At 42.2% G+C, this 13,064-nt stretch overlaps 1 protein-coding gene across 2 annotated transcripts in view; it reads right to left on the reverse strand.

Annotated features, from left to right (window-relative positions):
- The window catches only part of LOC135106151 (protein-L-histidine N-pros-methyltransferase-like), a 136,850-nt gene that overhangs the window by 30,938 nt on the left and 92,848 nt on the right, over positions 1 to 13,064 (reverse strand). Inside the window, exons 2-3 of one of the 2 annotated variants that reach the window (XM_064014948.1) lie at positions 8,102 to 8,292; positions 7,361 to 7,643 (exon numbers count right to left, since the gene is read on the reverse strand). In XM_064014948.1, the coding sequence (XP_063871018.1) occupies positions 7,586 to 7,643; positions 8,102 to 8,292 (249 nt within the window). In that variant the 3' untranslated portion in view covers positions 7,361 to 7,585. Of the gene's footprint in view, positions 1 to 7,360; positions 7,644 to 8,101; positions 8,293 to 13,064 lie in introns of those variants that run through there. The other variant, XM_064014949.1, reaches the window with a different exon arrangement.

The raw sequence follows: 13,064 nt of genomic DNA on the forward strand, positions 1-13,064 counted from the left end.
CTTGTCATCGGAAAAAAGAAAAAATATATATAATACACAAAAAGATAATATAAGAAAAAAAAAGAGAAAAGAGAAAAAGAGAGAAAGACAAAAATAACATCACCAAGAATCATCTCTAATGAAAGTAAAAGAAAATATTAAACGTGCAAAGATAATTATACATGAATTTTAAGCTTAACTAAAGAATAAAAATAGTAATGAAGACTTAAGATGAGGTACATAATATTAAACCTAAACAATACATTAATAAATCGTAAATGAAGTTAAAAATAATGCTAAATAAATGTTGAGAGAGAGAGAGAGAGAGAGAGAGAGAGAGAGAGAGAGAGAGAGAGAGAGAGAGAGAGAGAGAGAGAGTGTTGCTTTAGCCTGAGCAAACAACTTCGGGTGAGAGGGAGGAGCGGCTCAGACGACTGGCCGATACTACAACAATAAGGAGGAGGAGGAGGAGGAGGAGGAGGAGGAGGAGGAGGAGGAGGACAAATAAGAATGAACAAAAACAAGAACTAGGACCCGAAGAGATGGACCGTCATGTTGGAAGACGATGACTGACAACTGGAGGAGGAGGAGGAGGAGGAGGAGGAGGAGGAGGAGGAGGAGGAGGAGGAGGAGGAGTTCAAGATGTACGGAAGACAACAGCAACAATAACAACAGCAACAACAACGAGTGAGGAGCAAAATATAGAAAAAAAAAGAAAAAGAAAATAGAGAACAAACTTAAACACACACACAAAAAAAAAAAACAACACGCAAATTAAAGAAAAGAATAATAATAATAATAAAATAAAAATCAAAACATCTTCGCCAACTTTTCCGTCCAATACTTCTTCTTTTCCTTTTTTTTCTTTTTTTCATCTTTCTCTTTACCACTTCCCTTCATAAACTTCACCAAAATCAACAATGACAACGACAACACAAGTCATACACACCCCGCCGTCTCCCGCCCATCCGTCCAGTCACTGTTCGGGCTCCAAACCTACTTATCGTCACGTTAAGGCGATCTAATCCGAATCGCCTACGAATACAAGTTATTACCAATACGAGTTCGTCTCCTCCCTGCGGCGCCGAGTCAGTTCTTCCTATTCCCCAGCAGCGTCGCCTCTCCGTCCCAGGTGGCTGCCGAAGGACCTCTCCAGCCGAAACTTCCAAGAATTACAATGTGAAGGAGGAGATTAAAGAGCACTTAGCGAGAGAGAGAGAGAGAGAGAGAGAGAGAGAGAGAGAGAGAGAGAGAGAGAGAGAGAGAGAGAGAGAGAGAGAGAGGTAAAATGAATAAATAACGAAAGAACCATGACATCTGGGCTGGAAAATATCAATATAAATATGCCTCTTACAAAATTCCCCCACCTCTCTCTCTCTCTCTCTCTCTCTCTCTCTCTCTCTCTCTCTCTCTCTCTCTCTCTCTCTCCAATACATAATGATAAGGAAACCAGAGAACCTAACATTTAAACTCCAAAATGAGACACATACATGAAAGGCGAAATAAGACGAGAGAGAGAGAGAGCGAGAGACATTGAGAGATTATAAACATATTTCCCTCCATCACCACTGTAGTACCTCCTCTCCCTCCCCTCCCTCCCTCTCACAGATCACAATGCCCCCCGCGTAAAAGAGGATAAATTTGAGAACCTACACTTAGTCGAGGGCGAAGATGGTCCAGGATAAAGAGGGGGCCGGAAGTGTGGCCGGTCCTGGCGTTGGGACGGTCGCCTCAGGTCGGATTTCATGAACGGCAAAACTACGAGACAAAAGGAGAGCAGGAAGAGAAGGAAGAGGAAGGAAAGTGGGAGGGGCTGGTAAACGGAGGAAGGGACGAGAGGTGAAGGGAGGGGGGGAAAAAAAGTAAGAATAATAATAATCTTTCTATATACAGCAGTCTTGAAAGAAGGAGGGAGGGAGGGAGGGAGGGAGGGAGGGAGGGAGGGAGGGAGGGATGTGTGAGGCAACCGTTACTGTGTTTAAGAAAAGAGGAGGGAATCTTGAGGGGGTCCTGTGAGTGTCTTCTTCCTCCTTCTCCTCCTCCTCTTCCTCCTCCTCCTCCTCCTCCTCTTTCCTTTGCTTCTTAACGGTGTGTGTATTTGAGTCTATTTTCCCTCCTGCCGGTAATCCTTCCTCCTGTATCTTTCTTCTGGCGATTATTCTTAATTTTCTTCCCAACAATGACTTTCCCAGTGTATTTTTTTTTTTTTCAAGCTATTATTTTGCCTTTCTTGCTTACTGACGATGATTACTTCTATTATTTTTTATTCCTGAAGGCGTTTCTTCCTTCTTTTCCTCTTTCCTTCTTTCTTTCTTTCTTTCTTTCTTTCTTTCTTTTTTCCCCTTATCTTATCAAATCCTCCATCGCGGGAAGATAAAAGTGAAAATGTGTAAAAAGAAAAAAATCGAGAAAAATATATGTGATCTGATTGTCGAGTTGGTCAGATTGAGAAATGTGTGTGTGTGTGTGTGTGTGTGTGTGTGTGTGTGTGTGTGTGTGTGTGTGTGTGTGTGTGTGTGTGTGTGTGTGTGTGTGTGTGTGTGTGTGTGTGTGTGTGTGTGTGTGATGTACTACGTTTGTCAGTATACTTCACAAAAGAAAAAAACAGAGAGAGAGAGAGAGAGAGAGAGAGAGAGAGAGAGAGAGAGAGAGAGAGAGAGAGAGAGAGAGAGAGAGAGAGAGAGAGAGAGAGAGAGAGAGAGAGAGAGAGAGAGAGAGAGAGAGAGAATGTTCTGCAATTGAGAAAACTGAACTGCAATAACCTTACCACCACCACCACCACCACCACCACCACCACCACCACCACCACCACCACCACCAGAGCAAACACCAGTACGCGGAAGCAAGAAATTACCGGCGAGGTGAGACGCAAGACTAATAGGGCAAAAAAAAAAAAAAAAAAAGTAATACTCATGTTTGTGTTTGTGAGTGCGCAATGGAAGGCAGGAAAGGGAAGGTGCAGGAAAAAGAAAAGGAAGAAAGACAAGGTGAGTGAAGAGGTACAGGTGAGATGGAGGAACAGGTAAAAAATCAGAGAAGTGGTAGTGAATAGAAAAAGAAGAGAGAACAAATAGAAAAGATGCGCAAGAGTACATAATGAAAAGCGGAAAGAGATAAAAATAAATAAATAAATAATAATGCGCAGGAAAACATAACAAATTACAAATACAAATTAAATTCGCTGTTTAACCCTTTCACTGCTTTTAGGGACACATTTCCTTAATAACTAATCACTCTGAGACATCTTTACTCGTTCTACAGCCACCTTCATTCTTTAAAATGGGTAGAAATTGCAAAAAAATGTATTCTTTTTAATCCCCCTTTTTTTTTTTGTAGATGCTTATAAAAAATTTCATGCATCACTTCCGGTGCTGTTAATTGTTTCGTATCATAGTGAAAGGGTTAATGTGTCTGTCTGTATCCCCCTATCTTCCCTATCCAAATAAGTATGAGTACGGGAGGAGTGAGCAAGGGTGAGTGAGGAAGAAAGGGAGTAGTTAACGAGTAGAGTATGGTATATGTATGTACGTATGTATGTATGTATGTATGTATTTGCCTATGGTGTATTTGCCTAGTTGTATTATAAAGGATCTGAGGTACATATCTATACTCGTTCAGAGATGCTAAGAGGCAGTAATGGAGGGTATCAACAATGCAAGCTTAGGAAAAATAATTGCAGTTACTGAACGCGGCAAACTAACGACGATGCCAACAATGTGTGTGTGTGTGTGTGTGTGTGTGTGTGTGTGTGTGTGTGTGTGTGTGTGTGTGTGTGTGTGTGTGTGTGTGTGTGTGTGTGTTCAATTTCTTGTCGTCGTTTTGTTTTATGCATAAATCTACCTATTACTTCTATTCAGTGTTATATTTTACGTATGCTTTGGTTTTCTTTTTTTCTTTTTTCTTTACTTCGTTCAAATTTGACGTGGTTTAATTATTTTTTCTTTTTCTTTTTTTCTTTGGTTCATATATCTACTTATCATTTCTTTTCAGTATTATGTCACGTATGCTTTGGCTTTTCCCTCTTTTAAATCCTTCCCTTACTATCCGTTCAAATTAGACGCAACTTAATTTTTTCCCCCAAGTCCTTCGGGTGACGGGCGGGAAGATGATAAGAGGAGACGGAAGAGGAGGGAAGGCGGGCGATACGTCGAAAGAATAAGTGGACTCGTGTCCCTCGCCTCCCACAGACCATTGTCCAGCGCCTCTGCCGGAAACTCTAAGGTTACTCCGAGCAAAGGAAAGAAAAATAAAGGAAGATGACGTTGGACTAAAAAGGAAATTGCTGCCAAACGCTCTTATTGGCAGATCAATGGTACGAGTTTTGAGGAGTCCACTGGAGAAGGAAAAAAAAAAGTGTAATTGGTGTTATTACCATTATTCAGTTCCCTTCGTCCGTTTTTTTTTTCTTCTCTGTTTGCGTATTAAGATTCCTCGTAAATGATCGGTTGAAGTTATGCAATACTTTGATGTGTGTGTGTGTGTGTTTTGTTGTTGTGGTAATGGTGAAGGGTTATTATTATTATTATTATTATTATTATTATTATTATTAGTAGTAGTAGTAGTAGTAGTAGTAGTAGTAGTAGTAGTAGTAGTAGTAGTAGTAGTAGTAGTAGTAGTAGTAGTAGTAGTAGTAGTAGTCGTAATCTTACACAAACTAAAAGATTAAAAAATAATAATGTACTTTAATTTTCTGGATGAGGAAGGGAGGCCCACTGCGCCCCATAATATATAATAGAAAGTACCACCACCACCACCACCACTAAGAACAACAACAACAGTAATAATAAAGCATGAACAATAATACTCTCCTGTTTCGCTCAGTGCGTGGGCAGTGCTGGTGAGGTGGCAGCCCCGCCCCACCCTGGCGGTGACGGCGAGCTCCAAACACTCACCTGGCCTCACCTGCTCATCACCACCACCACCTCACGATGATTAATGGCGCTTCGGAGCCAAAGGTGAGCCATTAACGCACCCAGGACACACACACACACACACACACACACACACACACACACACACACACACACACATTTTTCTTTTCTCTTTCACATTTTTCATTCATATTTATATTTTCTTTTATCTTTCTCCTCCATTATACTTGAAAATAAAAATATACAAAATTCAAACATGAATACTCTCTCTCTCTCTCTCTCTCTCTCTCTCTCTCTCTCTCTCTCTCTCTCTCTCTCTCTCTCTCTCTCTCTCTCTCTCTCCCCTAAACAAATCCACACACACACACACAAAATCACACAAACACGCACTTTTCTCCCCTCCTCACCTCCCTCTCACCCCACCTTTCTCTCCCTCACCCATTCCCTCCCGCCCGCCAAGAGACAACCGTGACCACAGGAAATTCTCCCCCTGAAGTAATTACAATCATTTCACAATCACTTCCGTATGCCAAGCCGTGACAACCAAACAATCTCCGCTCCCTTCTCCCTCCATTCTCTCACCTCCCTCTCCCTTCTCCACCTTATCACGGCTCCGAACCCTCCCCTTATCTTCTCTCATTCCGTTCGCCCTCCTCCTCCTCTTCCTCCTTCTCCTCCTCCCCCTTCAGGAAGACAATCGCTCTTCTTCATCCACGTCTTCCCTATCTCCCCTCTTTTAATAAACTGAGGACTTCCCTTTATACTCCCGATTAAGAGTACTTCTCCTCTTACAAAGGAGAGCCTCCACCTCTCTGTCATCTCTCTCTCTCTCTCTCTCTCTCTCTCTCTCTCTCTCTCTCTCTCTCTCTCTCTCTCTCTCTCTCTCTCGTATTTCGATTAGTTCTCTTCCTTCCTCTTCTTTCCTCTTTCTCCTCTTTTTTCCTTTCCTCACTTATCCATTCACTCTAAGAGGTGAAATAGAACGCACAAATTGGACTCAAGTAAACAAAACATGATAAATAAATAAAAAAAAAAACACTACACATATTTACGAACTGGAATGCTGAAAACTAGGAAAAAAACAACAACAGAAAACAGAAAACAAAGAAAAAACAAACGTAATTCACTTATGGATCAGAAAAATAAAATAAAATAAAGCAATGCACGTAATTTACACACACACACACACACACACACACACACACACACACACACACACACAAAGGACCATAAAGCAGCACACACTCCCCGCCTCACTGGCAGAACCACGACCAGCCGCCCGTCAGACAAACTGCACAAAATTAATTACAGTAAATCGTGGTCTGCTTATCGTTAGTCTTAAACACCCGCGCGCGAACTGACGATCCCTGTGATTACCTGCAATGAGAGGACGCGCCTTCAATCCACTTGCGTGAGTCCACCTCCCCACCCCCAGCCCCCCCGCCCCCGCCTCCCACTCGCCCCCCGTCACCTCCTCACCTCAATCCACCCTCTTTATCCAGTTCTCACCTCTTGTTTCGGGTTAATCACTGGTAGCAAGGTTTTTTATTGCATGAAACTCGTACTCTCTCTCTCTCTCTCTCTCTCTCTCTCTCTCTCTCTCTCTCTCTCTCTCTCTCTCTCTCTCTCTCTCTTTAATTTCGAGGTTCTCAGCCTATTAAATCACGACTTTCACGGACGGATTAAAGAAGGGTCAGGTACTGCTCTCTCTCTCTCTCTCTCTCTCTCTCTCTCTCTCTCTCTCTCTCTCTCTCTCTCTCTCTCTCTCTCTCTCTCTCTCTCTAAAACTGTGTGTATGTGGAAACACGAACAAACGCGGCGTATCCAAGTACCGTACGTGAGTGTGATTGGGAGTGTGAGGGGAAGTGAGTGCGGCGGGTCAATTAGATTTGGTCCGCTGAGGGCGTGACTCTTTTCTTTTTTTTCCCTGTCACTGCATCGCTGGGTTATACTGTACACTTGATTTTTGCACCCCATGTTATATCAGGAAAAAATAGACGGTGGTGTTCTGAAAAGTTCCTCACAAATGGTAAAGAAGTACGAGAAGTGTCTGTAATCGTAGTCTCTCTCTCTCTCTCTCTCTCTCTCTCTCTCTCTCTCTCTCTCTCTCTCTCTCTCTCTCTCTCTCTCTCTCTCTCTCTCTCTCTCTCACACACACACCTCCTTCTTTCTCTCCTGGTAACTAATTGAGACGATCACCCAGGTAAGCAAACCGCCCTCCCTCTCCTCCCCCTCCCCCTCCAGCACCCTGAGACACGGAAGTACAGGTAATGTTTAATTAGCAAATCTTTTTCCAGAATTCAGTAATCTGTTTAAACATTTTTCCCCCAAGAAGCGCGTTGAACAAACTCCTTCATCAACTTGCTGTCATTGTTCAGTGTACCTGTTTTTGTTCGCCTTTGCTACTTCACACTTTTATTACATTTCTGCATTTACCTTTTTAACTTGCATTTTTCTATCCTCTTCAGTTCTCAGAGAAATGTCTATTTTTACGACTATATATTCGTACATTTTTATTTATTTTTTTTATTTATTTTTTTTTATCTGTCGACTCTATCTCATCAGTGAGGCAACAAGATTCCGCACCAGTGACTCTTTCATCACGTAGTTAGTGTCCAAAAGCTTCCGGCAGATCCGGGAAGCACCACTGAACTGCAATACAATCCCTCCTCCACCAGACAGAAGCAGGCAGCCTCCACACACCACCTCGCTCCTCACTGCTCACCCACCAACACTCACATCCCTTCCTTGAGGTTCCGTAAGTCTCGATGCTCCGTTGCAGATCTTTCTTTCCTAATCATACGTTTCCATAAAAAAAATAAAAAATAAATAAAGAAAGAAATAAATAAAGAAAGAAAGAAAGAAAGAAGGAAAAGGAAAAAAATTACTATATCGTATCTACTAATCCTCAAAAATGTTCTCTATTGCAACCATTAATTTTCCTATACCCTCTCCATTATTTAGACTTAGCTGCATTTTTTATTACTTTTCCATATTTTCCCATAAATTATACCCTATTCATCATCTCTAAAACACTTCCTCTTCCACTGATCACTTTCCCATTATTCTCTCCCCCAGATCTTACGTCCTGTTTTTATATCTTCTCCCTCAATTACAATCACTTCCAGATCTTTTTTTTTCATTAATTCTCCATACTCTCCCATAAACTTTATCCTATTCATCACTTCTAATAACGTCCTCTTCTACTGACAATTTTCCCAGTATTTCCTCCCTCAGTGGCGCTCACTCACCCGTTAATAGAAGTCTGCGTCATAAAGAGGCCGAGGAAAGCCTTGGCGATGCTGTGCCACACCTGCGTCACCAGCCACTCGGACTGTTCGAAGCAGTTGTTGAGAAATTGGTGCGTGTCCTCGTCCATGAAGAGAGGCAGGAACTTGCTCCTCACCTCGTCAGTCAAAGCCAGCTCGTCCACCTCGTACATCTGGGAAAAGATAATGGGTTGATGTAATTAAGATATGGAACCACTGACAAGACTAAAAAGCTGTGTATAGAATGTTTTAGAGCATCTACGAGAGGAAAATGGAAAACAAAGAGTAGGTTATCAAGCCTAGCCAATATTATGCTCTGAGGTGCCTGTAAAAAAAAATGAATAAATAAATGCTTTAGTTTGCGATTAAGAAAACGTATTAAATAGCATTGAAAGGGTTAACATATCACTCCTAAGCAACGAGGTCATGTGGGGCTGGAAGGGAAGGTGTATGGTGTGGTGGTTTGTGGTAGTGGCAGTTGTTTTAGTGGTAACGGGAGCAGTATTTTTCTTTTTTCTTTTTTTATGTAAGAGGGACACTGGTCTAAGGGAACAAAAGAAAGAAAATAAAAAATAAAAAAAGGCCACTGATTGTGCCAGTCCCCAAAAGAGAAAACTATAAGCATTATCCAAAATTGCAGGATGGACGCCTTGAAGCAGTAATGGTGGTGATAAAAGCATTTATTTCTTAAGACAGACGCATTAAAGGTTACTGAAGGGTTGAAAGGGAAGGATCAGTACTTCGTTCATAATATATCGACAGAATGAGACAAATGTACGGAATTAGATGTGCAAGAAGATAAATGATGAAGTACTATTGCTTCATCGTGCATTTCTCTACACAACTGACTCAATTCATTGTATGTGACGTGTATACCTTTTTATTACGGTTTATCCTTCATTGCTACGGCACCAGCCAGCACAGTACTCTAAGGCAGGTCAGGTGTGAGGGATGAAAAAATAAAAAAATAAAATAAAAAGGATAAAGAAAGTAAATTGTAAAAAAAAAAATGTTGTGAAATGTAAAGAAGAGAAGTGACGTGTATCCAGTTACTGTATGACCGAGAAAATGAACTTAAGTGTCTCTCTCTCTCTCTCTCTCTCTCTCTCTCTCTCTCTCTCTCTCTCTCTCTCTCTCTCTCTCTCTCTCTCTCTCTCTCTCTCTTGCTTCCTTTCACGTCGCAGTGTGCCGTCAATGGAACTAATGATTTCATCCCACCCAAGAGAAGGGACAGTGGCAGTGTACATGGGAACAGCTGACTCCTGGCCTTCCCACCACTGTCACCCACCTCGCCACCACAACACCACCACCACCAGCACATCTACGTCAACATCAAACTCGTATACACCACATACCCAATCCAAATAGACATTAAAGGAAATATATTACTGTTGTTAATTTACGGACATACGATACCAACACCACATCACTACATCACCACCACTACCAAACCGTGTGTCACTGCAGCTATCACATCTACTTGAACCATGACTACAGCTATACCATTCCAGTATCCCAGGTTATCACTGCAGCATTACTGTATCTTCTACTTCTGCTATAAGAATTAACTTGGTATCGTAAGCACTAATGCAGAGTCGCTAGTAAACAAATTATATCAAACTAACGTATTTTTATTAATGTGGCCTTTAATTTCTTTCTCCAACCACAATTAGACGAACTACCATTGCATCTACTATGACTACCAACACTGCTAGTATTTCCATCAGTACTATGTTCATCGCAACAAAAACAAATAGTATCATTGTTACCAGTAATATTTCAGATAAACGTTTACTTTTACAACAAACAACAAATGAGACAAAAGAGCACATTTTACTACCACAATTAGTACTCGTGCAATAAACATTTACTGAGCCACACACAACCACTATCACCACCATCTGTGACACGGGAATACCTCTTCGCCTCCTCCTCCTCCTCTTCCTCCTCCACCCCAGGGCCACCAAGCTGTTACCATTCCTGGGCCGGTAAGCATTCCTGAGTCTAACATGCGTGAAAATCCTTCCATTCGCTGAAGGTTCATTTGCAACATTTATGATCCTTCTACTTGCTCCACACAACCTCCTCCCTCACTCTCTCAAAGGACCCTGCCCTCTTTACTCATTCCATAATGGACGTACCCCCTCATCACCTCCTCCCTGACCTCTCTCTCTCACTCACTGCTCACTCCTCATCCACTAAAGACCCCCCTTTATTCCTCATTGTCCCCCCTTTTCCTCTCTCACATCCCGCCACATCACACCAGTCACTTCACCCGCCTTCATCACCAGTAAACCGTCCCCCTACTAGTCCCATTCCTCTCCCCCTTCCTTCCCCCCAGTGCGTCATCCCCTCCTGACCCTGACGCCACCCTTTGCAGAACCTGTTGCAATGGTCACCGGTTTTTTTGTGTGGAGAGGGGAGACTGAGCAAACCCCGTCAAAAGGCGCTCAAACAAAACGGCGGGTCGACGCTCGGCTTTTCACGGAGGAAGACGCGTCGCTGCTCGTCCCGTCGAGTTCGTGGTGCTCATGGCAGGGGTGCCTTTGTGTTGTGCGGCGGGGCGGTGCAAGGCGCAACACACAGGAAGGTAGGTGGGTAGGTAGGGAGGTGGGTAGGTATGACTTGCTGTGCTTTGTTGCGTCTGTGTTGCGTCTCTCACGGTTCGCTTCCTTTGCAGTCCCGGGAAAGTGAATGGCTGGTTGGTCGTGTTGATGAAGCGGTCTACAGTGTTATGGTTGTGTTGCGGTGTGTTGCGTAACGTCATCTTCAATCAGCAGCGTTATTACTGTATGATTATTGTAGTTTTGAGCTTTTCCCTTCGTTCCTCTTTCCTGTTTTCTCACTATTTTCATGTTTAAGAGAGTCTTTACTATGCAATTTGGTCGTTACCTTTGTACGTTTTCTTGTTTTCTTTTTTTTTTTCTGCATTTCAGTTTCTCTGTATTCCTGATTCTCTATATCGTTTTTTTTTCCTCTTTCAATTTAACTTTTTTTTGTCTACATCCCAGTATCTATATTGCCCCTTATCTTATTTTCCTGTCCTTTCCTCAATTTCTTTCACTTTCTAAATTGCCTTTCTGTTTCTCCATACCTCAGTTTCTCTCTTCTTCGTTTCTCTTCTTTTCAGGTTTTCTTACTTTCCTTTTTTGCCCATAATTACCTCCGGATTTGTCTATATTACTATTCCCATGACAACCTTCCTTTATATTCCCTACTTTCTCATTTCTCCCAAGGGCAAAACAAGACCGTATTGTTGCTACGTCAAAAACACCCAACCATTTTTTTCTTCAGCTTGTCTCTATACCTGTTTCCTTCTCGCTTCTATTCTGCATGACTGCTACTTCTTTTCATGCCTCCTGTGTCTGATTCCCCGTCGCCGCTGCATGGTTCCGTACACTCCTCGCCGTGGGAATGTGGCGGGAACTCATAGGATCTGCAGCTGATAGGACTCTCACGTATGTCCTTCGGGTTCCTTTTCCACCCTTCTGCTTCTGCATCCATCCTCCCTCCTTGCTCTAAATCCTTCTTTCCTATACACCTCTCTCTCTCTCTCTCTCTCTCTCTCTCTCTCTCTCTCTCTCTCTCTCTCTCTCTCTCTCTCTCTCTCTCTCTCTCTCTCAGCCGGATAACTCACTGCATCTCTCATACGATTTGGCAAGAGGAAGAGAGGCGGAGAAGAGGAGAGGGAGAGAATAGAGGGAGGGGGGACTCTTGCAAAACCATATGTCAAGAAGGGGAAAAAATACAGGGGCCGGTTTGGGATGTAATAAGTAACATTCATTTTTATTTATTGCTATTTTCCTTTTATCTATTGTTGGTGTCTTTTCTGTCCGGGTTCTTTTTTTTTTTTTTCTACTGATGCTTTGCGTGGCCTCCTTCCTTCCCTCCCTCGCCATCTTCCCTTGCTGTCTTCTTCATTAATTATTGTTGTGGATGGGTTGTTAATTTGTGATATTTGCCTTTTCGTTCGTTCATGCCAGTTAATCTCGTTCCCATGCTCCTCGATAAACCTTTTCATTTATCTTGCTGTATATCATATTTATCTTCTTTTTTTTTCCTATGCCTGATCTTTACAATTTGCATCCTGCCTTTGAAAAAAATAAATATTTGCACCTGGTTCATCATTTGTTGTAGCCGCTGTTTTGCTGTGTTTGCTTTTGTTACTGTTACTTCTAGTGCTGCTGGTGCTGCTGTTGTTATTATTATTATTATTATTTTTATTATTATTATTATTATTATTATTATTATTATTATTACTATTATCATTACTACTACTACTACTACTACTACTACTACTACTACTACTACTACTACTACTGCTACTGCTGCTGCTGCTACTACTACTACTACTACTACAAATGATAATAATAGCAATAGCAATAATAATAATAACAATAATAATCGTAAAAAAAATAATGATAACAACAACAATAATAATAACAACAAAATTATCACCAAACTCACCATCATCATCACCGCAACTACCAAACCAACACGTCACTTTCACACACCGCAACGGACCACCTTAACTATTTACCATTATCATAATTACCACAAATCCATCAAGTTCATACCGCTTTTAGCACTTCCCCTCACTCCCCTCTCTTTTCCCCTCGCGACCCTTCACCCGGCACCCCTTGTCTCTACCCCTTTCTGCCCTTGCAACAACAACAGCAGCAAAAAAAGACCCATGCCTGCCCTCTCCCCCCACCACTGGCCACCCATTGTGGATTTTGTTGCAAGTTCAATAAGCATCAAATTCTCGTCTCAATAACCCATTTTATTAAGCCAGTCCCCGTGAAATCGCCCCTTCCCTTATCCATCTTGCGCCGTTGCCGGAGGAGGAAAAACCAGCCTTATTTCTCCAAGTCACAGGGGCGATAATTGAAGGCTGACTAGGGGGCAAAATTTCCCATTGGATTTCCCTGCTATCTGTCCATTG

The sequence above is a fragment of the Scylla paramamosain genome, chromosome 13 (genome assembly GCF_035594125.1).
Source record: "Scylla paramamosain isolate STU-SP2022 chromosome 13, ASM3559412v1, whole genome shotgun sequence".
Lineage (NCBI taxonomy): Eukaryota > Metazoa > Arthropoda > Malacostraca > Decapoda > Portunidae > Scylla > Scylla paramamosain.